Source organism: Bos mutus, chromosome X (assembly GCF_027580195.1).
Source record: "Bos mutus isolate GX-2022 chromosome X, NWIPB_WYAK_1.1, whole genome shotgun sequence".
Taxonomy (NCBI): Eukaryota; Metazoa; Chordata; class Mammalia; order Artiodactyla; family Bovidae; genus Bos; species Bos mutus.
Window position 1 is genome coordinate 43,606,227 of NC_091646.1, and position 25,482 is coordinate 43,631,708.

The 25,482-nt window shown below is 36.8% G+C and overlaps 1 protein-coding gene across 1 annotated transcript in view; it reads right to left on the reverse strand.

Annotated features, from left to right (window-relative positions):
* Positions 1–25,482, reverse strand: part of DIAPH2 (diaphanous related formin 2) — a 983,285-nt gene that overhangs the window by 156,968 nt on the left and 800,835 nt on the right. The window contains exon 27 of the mRNA XM_070366366.1: positions 17,390–17,485. Within this exon, the coding sequence (XP_070222467.1) occupies positions 17,390–17,485 (96 nt within the window). The remainder of the gene's footprint in view (positions 1–17,389; positions 17,486–25,482) is intronic.

Consider the following 25,482-nt stretch of genomic DNA (forward strand, 5'->3'; position numbering starts at 1 on the left):
AGACAATGCAGTTGCGGATCAGGACAGAAGCTGTGGGGAGAAATGAGAAAGCCTCAGACATGAAACAGTCCAAGAAGAGAGGGAAAACATGCTAGAATGGCACCTAGTTCTCACTGGACAGCAAAGGAGCTATATATATATATATATATATATATATATATATATATATGTACACACACACATACAACATGGCTCGTTTTACTATGTCTGATTTTCAAAGAGGCTTTTATAGTTAAAATCCATATTCCCCAACCCTGCATACTTTAAAAAATACTAACCAAGCTTATCCTTCTAAAGCTATTTTTTCAAGGATGTTGTAGGTTAAAAAATTGTATACATACTATTGCAATTTATGGTATACACAGATACTCCTTAGGTTTGAACCATTGTAAAAACTGAGCTATATAACATAATTTTATAATATCTTTGAGAGTTTTTACCTCATAATACCCATGTGCAAATTCCATTAAGGTATAGATTTATAAGTGTTCACCTATGGACATATATATCTAAGTTTTATAGAAATAAAAGGGTCCAATAGCCACTATTTATTTCCAGGCAATGTAGAATTTGAAGAATAGCATAAAAGTTTTTTTTTTTAAAGCCTAATGTTTATTTACTACCCTTCATCTAAATGCCACAGCACTGAAGAAACTTGAATTGATATTTGCACAATACATAATAATCACTTGATCCACTAAAAAAAATAAAAAGAAGCAGCAGCTGCTTTGTAGGCTTAACCATGCTACATAATGCTGAGGACAGAACATGATAAATACCGTAGCCAATTGAAATTGTATAAGCAATTTTAGTAAGTAGAATGTAAGACATACAGCATCATTCAGTGCCCAGTATTTTCACAAGCAACGCTGAGAGATCCTAACCCACAGCATAATGGGTCCCTGTAAAGTGGACCACGGGGGCGGGGGGTTCATTCAGATATTGGTCCCCTTATCCTTTGTTCTTCTGACTACAGCTCTCACTCCTTGCTTGTCATTTGAGTGGGGATTTAGGCAGATGAAATTCTCTAGGATTATAATAGGAGTTGTTTTGTTAAAAGCCTGGTGATCAACTGAAAATCCTACCTTCTTCCACATCTCCCAACAATCTTCCTTTGGAATGACCATTGGTTGTTTCACGAGATAAAACACATTTATATTGTGTCAAGTTGTTTACCTTCTAGTTAGTCAGGAAATACTTAGTTTTATTACTTTAATTATAAAAATCATAAAATAAAATGCAATGAAAAACAGATTACACAACAAATACCTGTTTTCAAATTGCCTTGGGACAGTTTATGGAGTGGTTTGGCCTAACACAAGGACTAAAACCAGATTTGACTGCTATTATACCTAGGCATAGGCCTTCCTTACATAACCCATATTTATATTTATCAATAAAGCTGAGCCTTAAGGCTTGCTGTAATAATTTTTTGGAGAAAGCAGGGCAAATTTATTATCTGTGATCCCTTCTTTATCTCTCCCTATTACATCTGGGATGACTCTGTAGTACTTAGGTGATATGACTAAATCTTATTAGTGGAGGGCTTTTCTATCTTAAGCACAAATCTGGCATTTAAAAATCCCAAAGTAAAAAGTTAACATAGAAAATGTCAGGAAATTAAGCAAATTAAAAGATACTGTCAATAGTAGGCAGTACTGTCAAAGGACTAATAAATAAGCCCAGTTAAATAGTATCAGGAATGGGTAGTAGATTTTTGAAAAGTAGATACCAAGGCAAGAGAGGCATTTCATGTCAAAGCATACAAGATATTTAGAGCACAATAGCTATTATACTAAGCCATCAGTCTTTTCATTATTATTTTATCATTTGTGCAGTTGACACATACAGGTACAGATAGCAATAAAAATCTGTGAGGTTTTGAAATTACCATCTTGCACCAGGGCTAACCATGAATTATAAGCAGTGCGAGCACAAGGAAGATTCATTTCCAACTTCATGCATTTACATGTTTCAAACCTACCTTATTTAAGAAAATATAAACTGCTAGAATTGTTAATGATATACAGTCTTTTCAAAGCAGGCTTATTTCTTTATATTTCATGACTTGATTTTTCCTTCCATGAATGTTTAAGTGGCAGGTAGTCAGTAATATAAATTACTCACACGAATTTTGTTTCAATTAGCCTAACAAGATCATAAATGGAAGAAAAAAGAAATTTTAAGTTTGTTAGTTAAGAAAGAAAAAACATTTTTACCATAACAAAATATTAATTCTCTTGTTCTTCTGATGCAAAATCCTGACATTATTAAAGGAGTTAGATGAGTAGAGAACTTTAGAGTAAATACTGAATTTCTCACTTTAATAATGCAGATATGGTTCTGAGTAATCTACAATTAATTTTAAAGCTAGTGAAAAAGAAGCAATATTCTACTATCTTTTTTTTGTTCTCTCCCATTCAAATTTGACAAGTGGTAGCACTTTTCAGAACAGCATGCACAAAAAGATTCAAATTAGATGTCAAAGTTGAATAAGTCAAGTTTGCCTCTTTCTATTACTTAAATGGCATTGAACTAATTTGTTTGATAACCTATTTTTTTTTTATTATCTTTTTCTCAGTAAAACTTAAAGCTCTTTCCAGAGAACATCAAAGAGCTCTTTCCAGTGAACACCAAAAGCAGTGACCATCTCATAAATAGTATGATATTCACATTGAAAACAAAACAAGTGGATGGGACAAGAAAGTGAAAGATTCACATAAAAGAAATGCTTTGGAGGAAGGGGGATAAACAAGGCAACTCTCAGCAAAGTCCTCGCATTCTCTGCCCCAAATGCAAGTCAAATAGGACTTTTTCATATAGCAGCACTGTTGTCCTATGAAAGGACCGTGAAAAATGTACCAGTGGCTTGTTTTCATTTTAGTTGCATTTCTGACGTCTTGTCGCCTGTGGAGATGTTCACATATATAAGCAACACACTGTGTGTCTTCTCTAAAGATTGTGTTATTGTGACTATTCACAGAGCTCTTGCTTTGGGTTATTTCCCTCACAGAAAAGATGTATTTCTCAGTATTCATTTAGATCCTGGGCTTCCCTGGTGATGCTAGTGGTAAAGAACCTGCTTGTTGATGCAGGAGACAAGGGACGCAGGTTCAATCCCTGGGTCGCGAAGATCCCCTGGAGAAGGGCATGGCAACCCACTCCAGTATTCTGGCATGGAGAATCCCATGGACAGAGAAACCTGGCAGACAACAGTCCACAGGGTTGCAGAGAGTCGGACACGACTGAAGCAACTTAGCACACACACATTTAGACCCTCTTACCAAGACCCCATTATTCCTACAAGGTGCGTGGTCAACTGATGTGAAATAAATTTGACAAAGAAACAATGTGTTTTAAGAAGATGACTGAGGTCTTCGTATCATTTAGAGGAGGAAAATTCCAAGAATAAAAGAGTCTGGCTCTATGTTAAAGGAGGAACTTCCTTGCAGAGAGAAACAAACAAAAATGAAGGCATGTAATACCACTGTAGCTGCAATCTTTCTGAAGTAGGACACTCAGAAAAGGGCACAAGCTATTCATGTTTCCAGAAGCATTATGTTTAATTCCTTTGTGAAAGACTCAGCAGCTTAGTGGAAAGAAGCAGCACATGGAGGGCAGGGGGTTGTCTACCCTGGAAAACAGTCAGTACTGCAAGGAAATTTGCTTAAACTAATATTAGAAACAAAATATTTCAGAAATGGTGCCTCTAATAATGTAATACCCTAAGGCTAGAATAAAAGGTCATAGCTAATTGGTATGAAAGCAGCTTTGGATACACAGTTAGGAAGTGAAATTCTGTGATGAATTCTACCCAATCACTACTCTTTATACCTTCGATTATGCCAGGACATGTACCATGTGTCATAAAGCTCACAAAAGAAGTCAAAAGAAGGCATACTTCAAAATTGAGCTCTTTTCCAATTAAAAAAATGGATTTGCCACATTTAACTTGTATAGCCAAATCAACTAGGGTAACAATACCTATTTGATGGTCAAGAATAGAAGTTAAGTAATAGATGGATAGATTATGCATAATTCATAACAAAAATGTTTTTGCAGGACTTAATGAAAATAATCACGATTGATAAGAGGTGTTACCTTCTAAGGGGCCCACTTGCATTTAGGTAAATAGATAAAGCACACACACTATACAGTCTCACCTTTACTGGAATGAGTCTCCAATTAAAAAAAAAAAAGTTAATGAACAGAGGTGTATGTTTTCAAAATATTACAAAAAATTAACATATCAATTAGCTTATAAGGAAAGTGCTCTTTAAATAAATTTGTTTTACATGCCTTAATAATAAAGAAAGCTCCTTGGAGTAGAACTTAATTATGACTTAAGTAAAACCTAAGATTTTACTTCAATGAATGCAGAGAGACAAAAAAACAAAAAACAAAAAACAAAAAACACAAAAACAAAAACTACACCTGTCAAACTACTCATTGAAATCCCAAACTTCTTCCTTTTCACTGAAAACATTCATACCTGTCAAGCTGTAAAAGTACACTGTGATTTGAGGAATTTTTGTGAAAGGGCATTTTGGGTTTTGTTTTTTTAAGACTGTATGCTTTTTTTTTTTTTTTAAGACTGTATGCTTTTTGAGAGCAAAAACCCGTGTAGTCATTTCACAATTGTCTATACTAATTGGTGAGATAATTTATGTAGCTATACAAAGGGTTTATCATCTATGTGACACTTTCCTCACTATCAGGAGTACTTATAAATTTCAGCAGCACTGACATCATAATTTCAGGAGTCCACCCAGGAATGTCTTCTTGTCCCTTTGAAATGTCCTCCATTGATCCCTTCCCTGCCAGCGAGATCGGAAACAGTTTGGCATAAAGAGAGGGTTTATTTGGAACAGTAAATATTGGCAATGGTCTTTGTTTTCCTAAAAGAGACAGAATGCTGAAATTTAAGAGAAGTAAAATAGACTTCAAACAATACTGATACAATTTTATTTCTCCATTTCCATTCCTGAGTTTTTCTTTTCCATGGCTAATGTGTGATAGGTCAGGTTGGGACAATGGAGGCAGGAAACAGTGTTGTGAGGGAGATAAACTGATAAAACAGGATTCTTCTGAAGCAGAAGAGAAGTGAGGAAAGCGGACAGGAGGACAAAGGTGGACAAAGTGAAGACAAAGGACCCCAGGACTGAAAAGCATGGTAAGTAGGAAAAAAGACTACCGGAAGCATAAGGATAATCTACAATGCAAAAATTTGTGTGGACAGCATTCAACTTGACCATGATCCTTTTTCAGTGTTTTGCATCTTCCTCTGCTAGGAAATTTCAGTTCTAAGTGAGCCATGCAAACTGATTGATACTATTTATGGCAACTGAAAAAAAAGTTAAATTGCTAAATTTGATACTTTTCTTCCCATTTGCCCTTCCCAATCTGCTACCACCTGAATTTAACATTTAAAATATCCTCCAATAATTTCCTAGAAGTTTGTTATGTTGAAATTTCATTTCTAAATTTATTTCCTATCTTGGACCATTACCCCTCGTCAGTAAAGATGGTCATCCTCTTGGTGCCTTCATGTTGTGAGTTTTTAGGACTATTGACTGAACTTGGTTTAATGTCCTCTATATGTGCATGAGAGTTCAATTTGGACATTAAAGTGAAATCTACATACTAGAAAAGTTTTTTTTTAAGTCCTTTTTCTTTTCAGTTTAAGAATATTTGATTCCAATTATCTGTTGATATGACAAAATGAAATCTACAAGTATATGCACAAAGCACAATTATCTCTCATGATTCCTGTCACATAAAATAGTACTGATACAGATGACTGAGATGTAGTCACAAACATAACTAGAATAAATACTGGATTATCCACGCAGGGCCATAATATTTATTCTCCTGGTACAAATTTCCCTTCACAGGTTAACTCCAAATATTTGAAGATAATCAGTTTATTAGGAAACTAAACATGTACACTTTTGATTAATAGCTATAAGGCTGCTACAAATCTAAGAGGAATTCTAATTGTGCAAGAAAGATGAAATTCATGCATAATAGTATTAACTTTCCAAACAACAATATAAAAATCATATCCTTTTTTTTGTGTTTTTTTCATTTCTTTGATCCAGGATATACATTGACTTGCTGAAACCAATGAAGAGTAGTGAATACGTATGAAAAAAAAAATCCCTGTTCATTGTCCAGAGAATACTGTTTGCTTGCTGTATAGTACATCTATGCAAGACAATATAACAGACCAGTAAACCCAGAAATCTCAAGCTAAAACCTTCTCAAGTGGAAAGGAAAATATGATCCTGGATTCTAGAAAGTCTCTGAAACAAACAGTTCAAATCCTTAGAATACTCCTACATGCTAGATAAAAACTCCTTAAATTTCAGAAAGATCTGTCCTCCTGCGTAAATCTGTGAGAAAACTGGAAAAACAATTATTATTTAACATTATTCTAAAGAGATTCATTAACTCACCACTTCCCCTGTCTTATAGAATATATTTGCAAAGACTGATGAGAAGATATGTAAAACTGAAAGGACTCTTGTCAATCTGCTTTCCCTGTAATTTCTCTATTAGTATTTAGGAATTTTGCCCTCTAACTAGTTGTAATAGAACAAACCATGATTTGAGTAGAGAATGAGAAAGAGGCAGCAGTCAAATACAAGCACAATGGACGGAAGAATAAGAGTAATGGCATACATTTATATTTTGTGTTTTATAAAAACTAAGCATTTTTCTTTACTTGTCAAGCCTAAGCATTACTGAGTAGAAAAGGTCATGTGAAGGTAACATACATAGGATATTCGAGTTTGCCCATAAAATAAACTCAGATTTAATGGAATTCCATTTATAGTGATGTATAATGGAACTTCTATTTCTTTCATCCTCCAAATTTCAAACTTGAGAGATACCTTTAGGTACAATATATTGAAAAGGATTTCATGTAGATTCAATTTCTTTTCAGATACTTGTAAAGTATTCAATAAGCAGTTATCAAGAGCATATACTATACTGAGTTATATGCTAGGTAATACTAAAAATAAATCACAAACCTTTAATAGTGAAATATAGTTATAACCTTTGTTGTATTTTAACACTTTGTATCCTCAATATCTTTAAGAAAGTTGACATTGAGCATAACCTTAAAAGGCTTCCTGGAATAGGTGAAGCACAATATTAAGTTCAAGGTATCAGGCTCATACTTTCACAAATCCAAAAAATACCAATGAATAATGAAAGAACTTGAATCTCAAAGGGGTATCATAGAGCCTTAGATAACCACCGCTCTCTTCCTTCCTTCTCCTTGCACTCCTCTCATTTTAATGGACACAAAGAAAGGAGTAAGGCTCATTAGGAGTAATACACAGGAGAGATGTGTCCAAAGGTTTCAGTAAAACTGGGAGATGGGTAGGGAGTACACTTATTTCCAGGTGAAAGTAGCTGCCTTTGGCCATGGGGGCAGCAGATGGAATTCAGCTGGACAGGAAGGAGTGTTTATAATTTCTTACCACCTTGAGGAAAAATTTCAGTAATATGCTACCAAGTCCCTATGACAGAAATAAGCCTATCGTCACTACCACCATTTAGGACAATCATTTCCCTTTAATTTTGAAAGCAATTAGGTTTTTAGAAAATTTAAGATACTTATAACACTCTGAAAAATACCTTGTCATTGAATATAGCTACAGATGCACAGAGTGCCTGCTCATATTAGAATGACACCATGCACCTGACATATAGGGTCCCAAACATGTATTCCTGAACTGAAGGTCTGTAAATAAGCAGGTGGTTGTGGGAGCTGAGCTACCAACATTAGCAGGTCCAGGAATTTTTGACATGGAATTAAAACTACCAAGAGGAATTTACTGCTGCATAATAATTGCTTGTCTTAACTTATCCCATATTCTAATATCTAAAGGAAGCCTGATAAATTCATATTCTCATAAAAATCAACTGAAATTGACCTTATCTCCTACTAGCTTGCAGAAATCACCAATGAAGAAATCTGCAGCAGAGCTGATTATATTGTGTAGGAGAACAGACAAGCAAAAATGATTGAAATTTCTATAGAGAACATCATCAGTGGTTGCTTAGGACAATTTTGCATATAAATAGGGCATAAATGGTCTGTGTTCAATTTGTTCTCCAGTTGTCAAAGAATAATCAAGGATAGACTACACAGCAATCTTCTGTTTCTGCCCTCCCTAATGCAAACCTAGATCTTCTTAATCAACACACGTATATGTCTGCCTCAAAAGTAAAATTCAATTTCCATAAATAAAAAGAAAAAAACAAACAAAAATTGAGTAACTAATACAGGTACACATTTCATCATAAGAGTCACATGAAGTGATTGAAAAAAAGACACTAAGTGGCCTTAAAAATTAATAGCATTTTAGAACTCAGGACATCTGACTCACTCTCACCCCTATCCAAACACACTCTCCTAAAACTGTTTTTGCCAAAGTCATCAATGAAGTCCTAATATTAATAGTTAAATCTACTGGATCCTTTCCAATCCTTATTTTATTGGACCTCCTGGCTACATCTGATGCTATTTAGCACTTAGTCTTTGAAAAGCTCTATGCCTTTAGCTTTGGCGGTACCACACTACTCTTTTTCTCCCCACTCCTCCATAACTAACCCCTTAATGCCCTCTTTTATGTGCTTTGGTTTCTGAGCTAGTCCCATGAATTGGTGGTTCTCAACTTTCATGGCACATTCAAATCACCTGAATAACTTCTTTTTAATTGAAGTAGAGTTGATTTCTAATGTGTTAGTTTCAGGTGTGCAGCAAAGTGATTCAGTTATACATATATGCATATATCTATTCTTTTTCAGATTCTTTTCTATTATGGGTTACTACAAGATCTTGAATACAGTTCCCTGTGCCATACAGTAGGTCTTTGTTATTTATCTATTTTATATATAGCAATATATCACTTTTAAAATATACTATTTCTTAGGCTCTTACTCCATAGATTTGGATTTGATTATTTCAGAGAGGAACCAGACATGAGTATTTTTTAAAAAGTACCTCAAAGTGATTCCAGTGTTAGCCAGGGCTGAGAACTAGTGCCACACATGTTTGTTTTCTCCAGGGTTCACCCTTTGTAGGCTGCTCTACTCATTTACCCTAGATTATCTTACCTGCTCTCATCTTTCTAACTGTCACTGAAATGTTGATCAATACACCAAGACCCTAGTATTTACCCTCTATTTATTGTCAAGAGGTAACTGAGCTAACACTACTGAGAACACTGAGTGACTGGCCTGAGGATTATTCGATCCTTTTTGTCTCCTTCCCCACCTCCACTCCCACCTGCACTTCTCTGCATGAGCCACAATGTCATTCATTTTAACTTACCCAAACAGAACTCTGTACTAGATAGCTATGAGTCACATACACACAACAGATGAGAAAGTGCTTTGTTAACTGTAAAGCACCAAGCATGCTAAAGTACTTTAAGTACATCACATAGTATATGTTCAATAAATACAACTGAATTAAGAGGGAAACATTAGGTATAATAATTTACTAATATAATTGGCAACACCATCCAAGACCCTTGAAAGTATCTAGTTTACTGTGAGGATCTCTAGAAGAGACACAATTTATCTTTTCTTTCTCTAACTCCCTTTTTTTCCCCCTTCAAATTCCAGCATTTAAGGATCAAAAGATATTCTTCATTCTTTAATCCCTGAAATCTTCCCTTTTGGCCCTCACTGCTCTATTAGAACTGCTTGGGAAAAGGACAGCTGTTACCTGCTAGCAGACAAACCCACTGGTCTCGTTTCAGTCATCATTCTACTTAACTTTCTGCAGGATGTGACCTTACTATCTCCATTCTGAAATTCTCTCTACCCTCTGTCTTCCTGGCATCACTTTTTGCTGCTTCTCTTCTTCGCTTTCTAATTATTTTGTCCCCTCGGTGTCCTTTGCTGATTCCTCTGTTTGCCTCCCAAATACTGCAATTCGCAAAGACACTATTCTTGGCCTTTACCTCCCACTGGATACACTCTTCCTGGGGGATCCCAAGGTTTCTACAACTATATACATGCAGATGTCCCTCAAATTGGTTAATTCCAGCCTCAACCCCTCCTGCTTTCGTGTGTGTGTGTGTGCGTGTGTGCGTGTGTGTGTATGCACAAATAATTAGGTAATCCTCTACTTAAAAACTTCTGTTGGCTCTTGGTTGAAACAAACTTTTCATCATCGCCACTCCTTTCCATTTTCCATTGCATGCATTTGCCATCATTCCTCATGTTTTCCACATAAACTACTATTCATCCTTCAAAACACAGTTCAAATGACACTTTTATCATGAAAACTTTCTTCAGTTCTCCAGGCATTTTATTCCTCTTTTAGCACTTTCTACATACTCATACCATAGCATTTATATTATGTATACTCTGTTTTCCCCATGAGATGCTGAGTTCTTGAGAGCAAGACCTATGCTTTTTCCATCTTTGCCCTCCAGGGTTCAAGCACTGTTGCCTGACTCCTACTCTTTAATCAATAAATAGTTGGATGAATACCGTTTTCATTTGTTTGCATTATGTCAATATTTTTTACTAGATTTGAATTGCATATTACAATATAATAACTTTACTACAGACAAAATGGGGTTGAGTCAGCTAGTCTAAGATTCTGACACTTAGAGACTGAAAAAGCTCACGGGAAAGAACTCATCCTGAGGGAGAAAGAAGTAAACAGCTTAGAATGAATGACCTGCTTGACCTAGTAAAAATGATGAAACAAAACCAAACAGAAAACCGCAACAGACCTGATCATCAAAAAAGGGAGGAGGATACTGAATGCTACATGGGTTTGTCTTTGGGCCTTGGTGCATGGGGCCAAATCCCATGGAGATCAAGAGGACTGTAACTTATACCTGAAAGCTGTTTTTCTAAAAATGTCTGTAAGACCTTGAGGCATAAGTAGTATATTATCTTGGTACACTGGTGGAGTGTCAGACTGTACATGGGTGGAGTGTCACACTAAAAGAAGAGAGAGGCGTTTCTTCCCACTTTGCCACTGACAGCTCTCAAGCTCTGGCTGAAAGCAGGAGGATGCCAGCTGCTGTAGCAGACAGCAGGCAAGGAAAGCAGGGTATTTCAGATGAAAGCAAAGGAACAGTAGCTACTGTGAGGTAGAAAGGCCTAAGAAAATGTGGGTTTGGTTTTGTTACAAAAATATTTTTCCTAATATTAAGACTTAAGAGTTTGATTTTTCCAGTTGGCTATTGTTGTTTCCTGTCTCCTCTCTGTTCTCAAATGGTAAATTATATCTTCTCATTTAGACTTACCTGGAGAATTCCATGGACAGAGGAGCCTGGCAGGCTCCAGTCCATGGGGTCACAAAGAGTTGGACATGACTGAGTGACTAACACTTTCACTTTTTCACTTCCATTTGCTGATCCATAAAACTAGATCATGTGTCTCCTGTGTTTCTTCTGTTTTTCCAAATTTAATTTTCTTAGTTGCCTTGTGTGTTTCTAAAACTAAATTACATTTATTCTGTTTCCTGGTTTCATGTCTTTGTAATGCTCTTCTTGTGTATGTGTGTTTTTAATGTCTAGAACTATATATCAAAATCTAGTCATAGCCAAAATAGCTCAGTTAGATATCTATTTATTGCTGAGAAGCCTGTTTATACTTACAGTGGGCAGAGAAGGAAGAGGTGGAGCTGATTAAAAGATAAGCATGTTCGAAGTATCTATAGATATTCAGAAGAAAAAAAAAAAGATTTGGCATTGTGTATATATTTTAAGTGTGGTTTTTACTCCTGCAAGGTTTTCTTTATGAATTTCTTTTTCCTCCAAAGCATATCTTTGACCTTATAATGACAAAGTTAAGAATACTGATGGACAATTCTTTACAAAGTAGGTTGTAAACATATGGGATTTATTACCTTAAATGCTAACAAAGGCTGTAACAAAGAGAGTCCAGAAAGATTTGGCCAAATTCAGAGATGATAGAAACCGAAATGTTCCTTTCACTCACCAAATTTATAGAAAGTGTAGTCTATATTTTAGATAGTAAAGAAACCCACCAGCAATGCATGAGACCTAGGTTCCATCTCCGGGTCAGAAAGATCCCCTGGAGAAGGGAATGTCTACCCACTCCAGTATCCTTGTCTGGAGAATTCCAAAGACAGAGGAGTCTGGCAGGCTACAGTCCATGTGGTCACAAAGAGTAGGACATGACTGAAGTGACTAACACATATTTTAGGGAATACAAAGGCTAGAGGGTAGGGGATGTGGGGAATTATTCTATGTCCCGTGCTACATAAACACATGATTCCTATCTCATTATGGCACATATAAGATTACACTTTTTTTTAAATTGAAATGTTTTTACCTGAAGTACAGTTGATTTACAATGCTGTGTTAGTTGCTTGCGTTGCACTGGTATCACGTGGATTACATTCATGTTTTTCAAATGGTCTGTGAGCTCATTGAGGCAAATATCCTATTTGGTGTTAAATCCTCAGCACCTAACCCAGCATGTGATGCCCAGGGGACAGTCAATAAAATTGTTTAATTCTGAATGAATACTATCTACCCCTAGAGCCTCACCATCTACTAAGTTCCTCCATTCTGGCTTCCAGTTCCATTCCATTATTGAAAAGATGCTCTTAAAATGTCACTAGAAAGCTCCCAAATGGCAAATCATTGGTCTTGATCTTATTTGATTTCACTGTAGCATATGCCATTGTTGAAAATGCACACCTTTTTTGCCTTCCTTTGCTTTTAGAACAATAATGTTTTGATTGGCCTCCTACCTACCCAAGTGTTCCTGATCAGACTTGTCTGCTAGTCTTCTACTTTTAGACCCTAAGGAGAGGCATTTTCAAAGTTCTGGGTTTGGATTTATTTTTCTTAATAATCCCTCTAATAATCTCTTCCATTTCCAAAGTATTCAATATAATCAGAAATCTCACTAACTCAATCATCTTGTGATGAAATCTCCAATCATATTTCCAAGAAACTTCTGGACATCTTGATCTCGATGCTCTGCTACCACTTGCAGTTTCACTCGCCCCAAACTGAATTTGTCTTTTATCACCATTCCTTTTCCTGATCTCAACAGTTTTCTCTCATAACCCAAGTGTCCTCCCAGCTATTCAAAGTCAATCCTAGGGTTATCCTTGACTCTTGGTTACTTCTCTTTCCCTAAATTATCTCCTTTTGTCTAAAGATATGACAGTAGAATCCTAAGTTATCGCCCACATTCCTATAGATTAAATATTTCAATATATAGCTTTGGTCATATTCTTCCACTGCTAAAAAGCTCAGTATATTCCCATTGTTAAAGAATGATACACCTTTGTCTCTTATTCAAGCATTCTCTGATAGGGTAACAACCTACACTTTATATAACCTATTTTCTAGTAGTTGTGCTATTTGCCACTCTCCCAAAATGCTTTGCAGTTTCTAAACTCTTAATGATATTTCATCTAACTCAAATGCCCACTATCCCCACCTCCAACTCCTGCTGAAATCCATACTCATCCTTCAAAGTCTTTTTCTCCATGACTTTTTATGACATATTGATATGGCATGATATTTCCCTTCTCAGAACTCACATAGGATGCTATTAATATCTCTTGTATAATGCCCCTATTGTCTGCCTTATCCTGTAGTCTTTCTATTTTTATCATTTCTATAAGACACAAGGGTCTTATAACTAAGGAAATCTTAATTATTTTTGTATCTGTCATCATGTCTAGCATAGTACCTTTCACAAAACAGAGGAAGTTGAGTAAATGAATGGATGTTTAGGGGTTCATTTCCTAATTTCTGAGTTTGACACCAGCCCAGCCATAATCTGGATTAATATTCAGCCAGTGGGCATTGGTAAAGCCATCAGGCTATTCCTTACCCTTGCATGTTCTGATTGGCTGGGGCCCATGCTATACCAGTTAGTAATATTTTCAAAATAACTACAAATGTGATCCTCTCCCTTAAAATGGCTTTTGGTGCCCTAAACTGAAACAGTACATTCAGCTGAATGGGCTGGAGGCAATATTTGGGAGCTCTTTCTGAGTAAACTAATGGGACTTCTTCTTAGGGAGGGGAACATCGCCTCTCTGCAGAAGATTTGCAATTTAGGCAACTCTTCATACCATTTATTAACATTTTGATTTTCTAATGAAAAATACAGACTCTCACTTCATTTTCTTTAAATATGGAACGGAAAACACTGCAATTAGACGTACAATTGTAGGGCTATGTATTGTACACGTTGAAGTATCCATCTGTAAGCAATGATAAAGGGTTTTTGGCAAGCAGAGCAGTACTTCTTTGCTGTCTGCAGTTGACTTTGATTTCAGATTTTTTTGGCTATTTCCTCTGATTTGACTTGACTTGGAGAAAATAGTCTTCTTTATAATTTATTTTTTCTGCTTTTATCTCACCATGGTGAAGTAAAGGTCTTTGTACAGGAACAAGGATACTGGGGTTGAACAGGGAAAGTGTAACACTATAAAGTCAATGGGATCTTGGGAAGGAACAAAATAAGGTGCCTAGGAAAGTGAAAACAAAAGGAGGCCAGCAGGAAAAGAGGATCTTAGCTAAGAGAGGCAGAAACAGGGAGGGAATGTGGAAAACCCCCCAGTTCTGTTGCTTTAAGAAAGAGGGAAGCAGACAAGGGAGTTTTTGGCAGACTTGCAAACTCTGTGTCTGCCTTCCCCTCCCTCTCCCTTCAAGCACTTCTACTGATATCCAAGATGCTTTACCAATCATTGCCACTGTCTGCCTTCTGGTTTCTTCTCACCACTGGACATGTGCATTGGCTGCTGCTCCTTGGAATGACTGCCAGAGCTAACGGGGCTGATATTTTTGACCCTATGTGCTTGTGGAGGCCCTCCAACTACAAAATAAGAGAGGTCTTAATTTAGATTACTCAGAATCAGTACTAAAAAAGTATACAGTTTGTGAATATATTCTTAGTGTTTTGCAGTTGACAACACTACATTCCCTTAGTACTAAACTCACAGAAACCCCATGGAATGATCTCTCTCGGTACCATCTTTGTACAGTCAGTATGAAGTGTGAGACTAATCAGACAGGAGCCTTAGCAAATGTATTTTAAAAATAAACAGCCTAGAAAGATGACGGCAGTTTTTTTATGGCACAGAATAAGGTGCTTTTACTTATAAGCTGCTTAACAGAAAACTGCACTGATAGAAAAATTATTTCAGTTTGCTTTCCACTGACTATAAATGCTCTGATTGTTCAAGAAAGAGCAGGACTGGTTTTTATTTTCCTTAAAAGGTGGAAGGGGCCTCTGGTAGCATGGGAGAATATTTGCATTTTACAGGTCAAGATTGAGGACAGATAAGTAGTGCTCCTGACATTCTACCATGCAGCATTACCTTAAAAAATATGGACATATATAAATAGAGATGTTAACTTTCTTTCCTTCAGTCTTCTACTCTTTTTGTAGGCCATCTGCAATGTCTTCATCTACATAAAGCAGTCTTACACTCCAATCAAAACATTCTTCTTCTCTCAACAAAATCTAACTTTCAGGCTAATCTACCCATCAGGATTCACTCAAATGTGAAAAAGATGAAATAAAACTTATTTTGTCTTCTGCCATGAATTTCACCATTGCCAAAAGCTTTTCTGGATCTTTCTTTTTTTTTTTTTTTCCCCATGCTGCACCTAAGGCCTGGCACAGCGAAATAAATTTTATTTTATTTTTTAAGTGGAGGGAGAATGATGGCAGGGACCAGGAAGCATCAATGTTTCCTAACTAAGGTGTCATGAACCGAACAGCAATGTAGTTCCGTAGGATAATGAATTTGCTTGTATGCATTTGAAAGGTGACCACAGAGCTCTTACACTGCTTTCTAAGACTGTTTCTTTGGTGCTTGTTGATGAATAGTTTTGACCCTTAGGGTCTCTTTTGGTGCTTGCTGTTGGATGGTTTTGTATTTCTGCATCCCACAGCATATTAGAGGATATTCCACGTGGTTAATGGTTTCTTCAGCCCAGTGGTGGTTCCTGCTAGGAAATGGTTAACATCTCTGAGGGGCCTCTCTGCGGGTGGCTCTCGGAGCCTGTGAGATATGTATTTGTCATCCAGGCATCCTCTCATTGTCATGGAGATGGGGGATGGTGGAGAGGTCAGCTATACTTTCTGTTACTTGTCAGCCTTTTGCACTCATATTCCTGTGCCGGGGACAAAGCTTGGTCATTCATTCTTTACTGGACTTCATTTCTTTCATTATTTTGTTGGGAGTACAATAGTTTTGAGAGGTACCAATTTCCATTTTGCCTTTTCATACTGTTCATGGGGTTCTCAAGGCAAGAATACTGAAGTGGTCTGCCATTGCCTTCTCAATGGATATGAGTCTGAGCAAGCTTTGGGAGTTGGTGATGGACAGGGAAGCCTGGCATGCTACAGTCCATGGGGTCACAGGGAGTCAGACACGACTGAGTGACTGAATTGAACTGAATTTCCATTTTAATGAAATATGATTGTTTCTATTCCAAACATAGAATATTTTTGAATTATAGGCTATGCAAGGCAAATCTTACTAATCTAAATTAAGTAGAGTTTCCATGTTTACTATTAATTTTCCTTTTTTCATTGACACCTCCATATCACTCTACAGTCCATGAAGAGAACTTTTACAAACAACACATATAATTTCTCCCTCTACTTCAAGAAAGATAGGAATTAAAAATATAAAAATGTCCTTAAAAGAAGTAGATAGCTCAGCCTACTTGGATTATTCTGTAAGAAGTTCTTATTTATTTCAGACATAGGGTATGAAGTGGAAAGATGGACAACATTCTGGTTCCTCTTGAGGGAGGGAGCCTGTTTTGTTTATGTTTTTTCTTCCACCAAGATCAATTTCATAGTGTGGCTTTGTTATTAATCTAACACACACAAAAAGGGGTTCCAACACTTGAGACTTCAGGGCATCTTGGATCATCAGTGCCTCTCCTCTCTTTAGTAACATGGAGAATGGATCACAAAGCCAAAATGACCTCTGAAAAGAAGCATTATCTCAGTTTCCTTACCTGTTACATCCTTCAAGCCAATTATTTGGGATGACTTTAATTACAGTTACGATTTTAAACCATCTTCTAGACAAATCACATGCTCATAAAATAACAAATAAAAATATTTAGTATTAAACACAGTTGGAATACTTGTTTCTAAACTTTTTTGCAAAGCCTACTGTTATTTGAAGACACTTTTACAAAGTTAAAACTTGTGATCAGGTAGATATAGAAGCCTGCTGAGACTTCACTCATGAACTGAGATCAACTGTTTCAAATACATTTTTTTTTCATGAGAAAGGTATTTTTGTTCGTTGTTGTTGTATTTGGTTCTGAGCATTTACATTCTATAATACCATGAGAGCTAGAATGGCTCCTACCTGGATTCCTTGGAATCCGCTTTCTGCGGTCTCGGAATGCCGCCCCTGATTGCAGGGCTTCCAGAAGATTATCCATCACGCCCGTCTCATCACCCTCTGGAGGAAGGGAAAACTCAGAATTAATCTTCGAGCAATTAAAGTTAAACTACAGGAAAATAAAGGGAAAAACTCCTGTCAGATTTACATAATACCCTTAAATTAAAGACATATATCTGTTTCAACATAATGCATCCTGTCAGTTTCTGGCACCACAGACTACTTTGCTTATTACGCACCATTAAGCAAAATTCATGCCAATCCCACTGTTCTTTCAACTTAAAGACCTTGGCTTTTGTATTATTGATGACATGTTCAGTATGTAAATAAACAGCAGCTGATCAACTACTGTTGCCTTCATGTTAAGATTCTTATAAGATATTCCTAAGTAAGAAACCACTGACCTGGCTTAATGCAATCAATGTGCAGGGTGTGATTTGATGAAGCACAGTTACACAAGGTTAAATACTGATTGTATTAATACCTTCAGTATTCAACCGTCATCTGCAATTATCTTAAAAGACACTATTTGCAAAACACATTTGCATTCAGCTCCTACCTAATCCATATCCTTTACCCATTTTGAAATGCTGACATTGTAGAAGGCAAAGGTGACTACATCATCTGAAAGGCCACATTTTACACTCGAGAGACATTAGCCAGAGTCTCATCACCCCCTTTTAGAATGCTGTTGTGCTTCTAAGCTTTTCCTATGAGTGGGATACTCAAAAGATGTTCATGGAAGTTCCCAAAGGATATGTCTATAAAACATTTCATCTTACTCTTATCTTTGACAATTCTGGCCATCAGAAACACTTTTAAGATTTGTTAGAGCAAGTGTCCATTGCCAGAAACTCTCTAAGACACTGTGGATAATCCACAGTGAGCTGAGGAGGCTTTTCCCAACAGACCTCACTGATGAAAAGGACCCTCATTAGGTAGTTAATTTGAGTGGTAGCTAATGTATGGGTCTAGGGTAGAAGACCGGAGAAGGCAATGGCACCCCACTCCAGTACTCTTGGCTGGAAAATCCCATGGACGGAGGAACCTGGTAGGCTGCAATCCATAGGGTCGCAAAGAGTTGGACATGACTGAGCGACTTCACTTTCACTTTTCACTTTCATGCATTGGAGAAGGAAATGGCAACCCACTCCAGTGTTCTTGCCTGGAGAATCCCAGGGATGGGGGAGCCTGGTGGGCTGCCGTCTATGGGGTCGCACAGAGTTGGACATGACTGAAGCGACTTAGCAGCAGCAGGGTAGAAGACATTTGCAAGCAGGAGGGTTAAGAGAAGAAAAGCGTGGGAGTGAGGCAGAAGAAATTGTTTCTTATGTTATTCTTAAATTAAATTTAAATCCTACTTTGCTTAAAGGATTGACTGTGGGGTGTCAGATCATAGGAAAAAAAGTATTCTCTTATGGGGCAAGAACAAGCTACAATCTTTATTATGTTCTTCATTTGACTTGAGATTTCCTCAATGTTACAATCATTGTTTTATTTTTAAAATCAATCTCTAGGACAAGACATTGAGTGAAAAAATAGAAGGAAACTCAGAGGTTTTCAGGTATAATATTTGATGAAAACAGGGAAAATAAAGGGAGAGTGGAACTCCAGTAACTAAACAGGGAAAGAGGATGTTCACTTTTAGGAATATTAAGGCTGCATACACATCTGAACCATCACCTGCTCTTTACAATAGAAAGAAAAGAGGAAATGCAGTCTGGCATGACTTGAATGTATCAGTGAGAATTAAATTTTATGTGATAGGCACTTGACATTGATTGTATCTTTTTTTGGCTGCACCACACAGCTTGTGGGATCTTAGTTCCTTGACCAGGGATCAAACCCGGACCTACAGCAGTGACAGCACTTAACCACTGGACAGCCAGCTTGGTGATATGATCCTCCCAACAAAATATTGAAGCAAATAATATCTATGTTTTTCAGCTAGGTACACTAAAACTTAGAGAGTTTAAGCATCTTGCTCCAGATCACACAGCTGGCATGTGGAGGGGCCCTGGTATGAACCCAGATCAATTGTTGCATGATAGCTAGAAGAAGATGAAATGGACTAGACATGTGATAGCCACATGATGAAACATCATAATGCTGTTGTTAAAAAAGAGCCAACAGGCCCAAAATGGAGTCACCTGTAAAAAGGCTCACATCACCAAATGGAGACTTAATCTAATTGCAGTTTCAGCCTCTCCTAGGAATATAATCTTAATCACTCAGTCTGAAATTTCCTGGTCAACACTAGAAAGGAAATCTACCTGATAGACCTCCCACTGTGCAACAAAGGAAGGTGACCTTGTCTGAACAATCTATTCTTTGCTAGAATAACTTCCTTGTCTTGCTTCCTTCTGCCTATAAAAGTCTTCCCTTTTGTACAGCTCTTTAGAGCTCTCTTCTATTTACCAGATGAGATGTCACCCAATTTATGATTCATTTAATAAAACCAATTAGGACTTTAAAATTTATTCAGTTGAGTTTTGTTTTTTAATGCTATGATATGGGTTTGAGCATTATCCTATAAGCCAGCACTAACAGATATATAATACAAAACCACAAATGTGAGCCACATAAATAATTTTAAGTTTTCTGTTAGCCATATTAAAAAAGATAAAAAGAAACCGATGAAATGAATCTTAATATACTAATATTTATCTAAATATATACAAAAATTATATGTATTTTACATTCCTTTTATCAGACCAAGTCTCATAAATCTAACGCAATTTAATTTCAGCATCTTTCATTTCAGATTAGTTACATTTCAAGTGCTCAATAGCTATATGTGGCTCGTGGTTACTGTATTGGGCAGTACAGCCATAAGTAATATAGGAAGTGACTTGATATGATTTATACTTTAGAAAGACTTGTCAGACAGCACTGTGGAGGATGACTCTGGGGACAGCATGACAGGAGGTAGGGAGATGTTTAGGAGTGTAATGGTAATTCTCTCAGCAAGAGATAAAGGACTGAATTCAAGGGTTAACAGAGTAACTAGAAAGGAGGGATATTTTAAAGGTATTAATACAGTCAATAGGACCTGGCTGGAAGGGCGATATCAAGGGGGAGAAAAAGAGTCTAGAAGACAAAGGATAAACAGGTTTGAAAAAAATTGCTTTTTGAGGAATATCTAAGTAGAGAAATCCAGTAAGAAGTTGGAAATATGAATCTGGAGCCCAGGAGTGAAGTCTAGACTGGAGCTAAAAATGAGAGTGTCATTGGAAGATGGGTGAGAGGATCCTGAGATAATGTATGAGAAGAAGGGGAATAGAATATATTTTCTGAGGATCTCAATTTTTAAAAGGCAGTCAGGGGAAAAGAAGACATGGAAAGAGGTTTTAGATACAGAAGTACAACCAGAAGAGAACCAAAGTACAACTAAATTTCGTGCATCCTTATAAAAACAGTCATGTAAAAGGATGAATACATGTGTATGAGTCAAGAGAACAGAATACCAAACAGTATGTATTTATTATTTAAACATAAATGATGGGCAAACATGAAAAAAGTCTATAACATAATGATATTATGGATAGCATGTCATTAAAATTCTTTAATGCTTTATATTGTTTATGGACTAAAAAGATGGAAAGAACAAATACGACATAAAGTATAGAGGAATTACAAATAAATCCCTGTGCTTAATTTAGTGGTTGCCACCTGACAACATTTAACAGAATGTTATGTAAGATCACCATTTCTCAACTTTTTTCCCCATTTTTGTTCCCTCCTCCCCTAAAGGAGCCTTGTTAGATATCTTTTCCTAATTCCCCCATATTAAAATTTAGTATCACAGATATAACTATATATATCTGTTTATGTACTGTGGCCCTTTGGAAAGTCACAGACCATTGTAATATCTAAGATTTTTCTCCTCCCACCTCTCCAATAACCAATACTGATTCCCTTGAGGGTGATATAGCTCCTGCTGAGAAGGCATATGCTAGATAATTCTGTTAGGGAAAAAAAAGAAGAAAAAGAAGCCAGGTCTTGGTAAACCTCAGTACTGCCTTTAAGGAAAGAAATGTTTGTTTCAAACCACTAGTCCACCATTACTTTTTGTTTGCTTCATGATAACTTTCAAAGGAACTGAGAGATCTTCATGAAATGTTAAAGCCTAAGGAGTAAAGGTTTTATAAATATATTATAGACTTGTCTTCCTCAAACAAAATGAAAGTCAACATGATCATTTGAAAGTTACCCTTCATTTTAAATACATTTCAGCAAAATTTGGTCCATGATCAAATTGTGTGAGGTTTACAGTTCACTTAGATTTTCCAAGTTCACAGAACTACTCATTCTTACTTAGATGTGATTAGCAGTGAGTAGCTGTTTGACTTTTTAATTTTTTGGTTTATGAGATCAAACTCAGGGGAAAAAATCTTTTAACTGTTTTATTTATCATTGAAAAGAAAAATAGCCTTATTGAATTACATGGAAAAATGTGTTTTCTTACAAATTACAATACGTATTTTACTGAGTGAAACAATATCAAGGAGAAATTTGGTAATGTCTTTCAACCACTAAAATGGTAATACATGGGCATGTCTGAGAAATAACAATTCAGAGGTGAATTTCTAATCTTTCATCCTGAAATTAGATCACAGACATTGTTAAGGAGCCAGGAGAGCTGCATGTAATACAGTGGGCTCTGTGTGAGCTACGTATCTCTGGGTAAAATAAAAGGCATGGGTTGTATCTTCTATATCATGTTTCTAACAATATTGGCCATTCTGTAGATGCTGAATGCCCACTGATTTCAATTTTCAGCATCACTACTTACCTGTGTGTGTTGACTCAATTTCCCCAGAAGAGTCTGAAGATACCACAGATTAAAATCAGCACCAGGTCAAGTAATGAACTCTACTCTACTTTTATATAAGGCTGTCTGCCAATGGCTAGCACAAACTTATTCAGAGGAAAGGCCCTATGAATTTCTCACATTTGTGGACATTTTGTGGGCACAGGCATTGATGACTATTATTCTGGACTATTGTTTCAAGGATGTTTTTAACCGTCAACAGCCTTGAAGATACAATGTCTTCCTCCAGAGCATAGGGTAGGCTTACTTGGAAAACAGATTATATCTCCCTCTCGGGCAGATGTCAGACAAGTTTGCTTTCAACCCACTATACAAGATTTGGGTTCTCTTAAGTATGGGTTCCTCAGATGTGACACAACCCACTATGTGCCTAGTACCCACCTGGGCCCACCTTGGCATCACCCTGTGGGAGCTGGAGGGCAAGGGAAAGCAATTTGAACATGAAGCTCACACTGCTCTCTGTGCTGCGAACAACAGACTTCTTTGTCTCTGACCCAGGAATCTTGTGTCTTCTGCCAGCTCCCCTGAAACTTTGGCAGCTGACTTGTTAGCATGCAAGTAGAGCAAAATCTCTGACCCTTTACAATTTTTGAAAATACTTTTGTGCTCACCTTCTTTTTATCAAACATTATTAATTAGACTACCTATTCCTTATTTCTCTAGGAGCCAAAATACCTAGTGCCTTGGACTGTTCTATTAACTAAGACTCAAGTCTAGTTCATTATTCCTCAAAAATGACTAAAGCGAAGTCACTACTATAAAAATCACTTCCTAAGATCCTAACAGTCTGGAAATAAAATGGCTTCTATATTCACCACTATTGCCTCCTTGAATTTTCTCAATTATATAATTAAGGCTTTCTGGAAAAGCTGAGCAGATTGAAGTTGAAGAAGTTTCCATCAACCAACAAAAATGAACTGAGAGTCAATAACGTGACCCAAAAGAAGCCAAAGGCTTATTAATGAGGGTAGGACCCTACTGTGAAATAACACTTAGGTAGACTAAATAATTAAAAAAAATAAAACTATGTTCTCTGTGGGCTCAAAGAATTGGGGAAGAGTGATGGACGAGAAAGGGCTTAGGTTAAGCCTTTGAAAAAATTATACTTGAAAGGTTGAAAATGATTAGTTTAAAGAGACTAAAATCCAGATCTTTAAAAATTTTTAAATTTAACCGTAAGTTTGCTTTCTATGTCTGTGTGTCTATTTCTGTTTTGTAGATAAGTTCATTTGTATCATTTTTGGAGAATCCACATATAAGTGACATAATTTATCTTTCTCTGTCTGGCTTACATCACTTAGTATGATAATCTCTAGGTCTATCCATGCTGCTGCAAGTGGCATTATTTGATTCTTTTTTTATGACTGAGAGAGTCCCTTGGACTGCAAGGAGATCCAACCAGTCCATTCTGAAGGAGATCAGCCCTGGGATTTCTTTGGAAGGAATGATGCTAAAGCTGAAACTCCAGTACTTTGGCCACCTCATGCGAAGAGTTGACTCATTGGAAAAGACTCTGATGCTGGGAGGGATCGGGGGCAGGAGGAGAAGGGGACGACAGAGGATGAGATGGATGGATGGCATCACTGACTCGATGGACATGAGTCTGGGTGAACTCTGGGAGTTGGTGATGGACAGGGAGGCCTGGCGTGCTGTGATTCATGAGGTTGCAAAGAGTCGGACATGACTGAGCAACTGAACTGAACTGAACTGAACTGAATATTTCATTATGCACACACATACACACACACACCCTCACATCTTCTTTACCCATTCATCCATCAATGGACATTTAGATTGCTTCCATGTCTTGGCTAATGTAAACACTGCTGCTATGAACATTGGGGTACATGTGTCTTTTTGTGTTATACTTTTCTCAGGGTATATGCCCAGTAGTGGGATTGCTGGGTTATATGGTAGTTGTTTTTTTTTTTTTTTTTTTAAGAAACCTCCATACAGTTCTCCAATTTACATTCTCACCAACAGTGTAAGAGGGTTCCCTTTTCTCCATTCCCTCATTTATTATTTGAAGGCACTTTAATGATGGCCATTCTGACCAGTGTGAAATGGTACCTCATTGCAGTTTTGTAAAATCTAGATATATTAACTCCTCATGTACACACACATGGTTACTTGCTTCCTCTCTCTGAATGTATGTGTGTCTGTATATAAACTTACATATGCTATAATGTGTAGATTTTGCATACAGTTTGATGAATTTTAAACATATGTTGTAATGCATAGATTTTGCATACAGTTTGATGAATTTTGACAAGTGTTTATACCCACTGTAACCACCAGAGTTAAGATACTGAATGTTTCCATCACTCCCAGAAAGTTCTCTCTTGCCTCCACCACTCAGAGGCAAGCTTTATTAATTTTGCCTGTTCATATCATATAATGTTAAAAGGATAAAATGTGTTGAGGTGCTTTTGAATCAATGTAGGTACCTGAAAGCAAAAATACACGGAGTACATAATAAACCATGAGGAGAGCAACATACGAGCAACGTTCTAAAGGGCCTCGGGTATCAAAGTAAGAAGTCTGAATGTGATGAGAGGGTTTCTAAAGAGCAACTGGTAGATCTTCAGGAAGGTGATGACATGATAAAGGTGACATTTAAGATTGGCCTCACAGTATTATGCAAAATAGGTCAGAGTAGGTGAGAAATTCTACAAAGAATACAGTTGAATTTGCAGTGACAAGTATTATTCTGCATATAACCCTGAGCAAAGCAGGATGCTCAATTTTGGTATTATTGGTAAAAGACTGAATAGAACAGTAAAACTGGTTTTGTGAGCAAGGTCATAAGTAGTGGCAAATGGAGGCTGACAGCATAAGAAGGCAGTGATAAGTGGAGAGCAAGAAAAATCAGTGTTAGATTCAATCTTTTCCACACCATCTATTACAGGCCAGATTAAGACCATGCTGTAAGATGTATGGATTTGTAGATGACACAAAATTAGAAGACTGCTCACTTATCAAAAAAGAGGGAAACAAAATTCCTTCTCTGGGATCTGAAAAAAATGAAGGCCTGGGGCTGACAAATAGCTCTTAAAATTCAACAAAATAAGAAGTAAGACATGACAAAAACCTGAACAACTTGTATGGCGGTCCACAGCATCTAGAAAGCCTCTGTCTGATGGGAGGTTTTTGTTAGTTTACAGTTTAATTGGAAGTGAGTGTAGAATGGAGATAATGTTGACTTGGAAAACTAACAGATGGT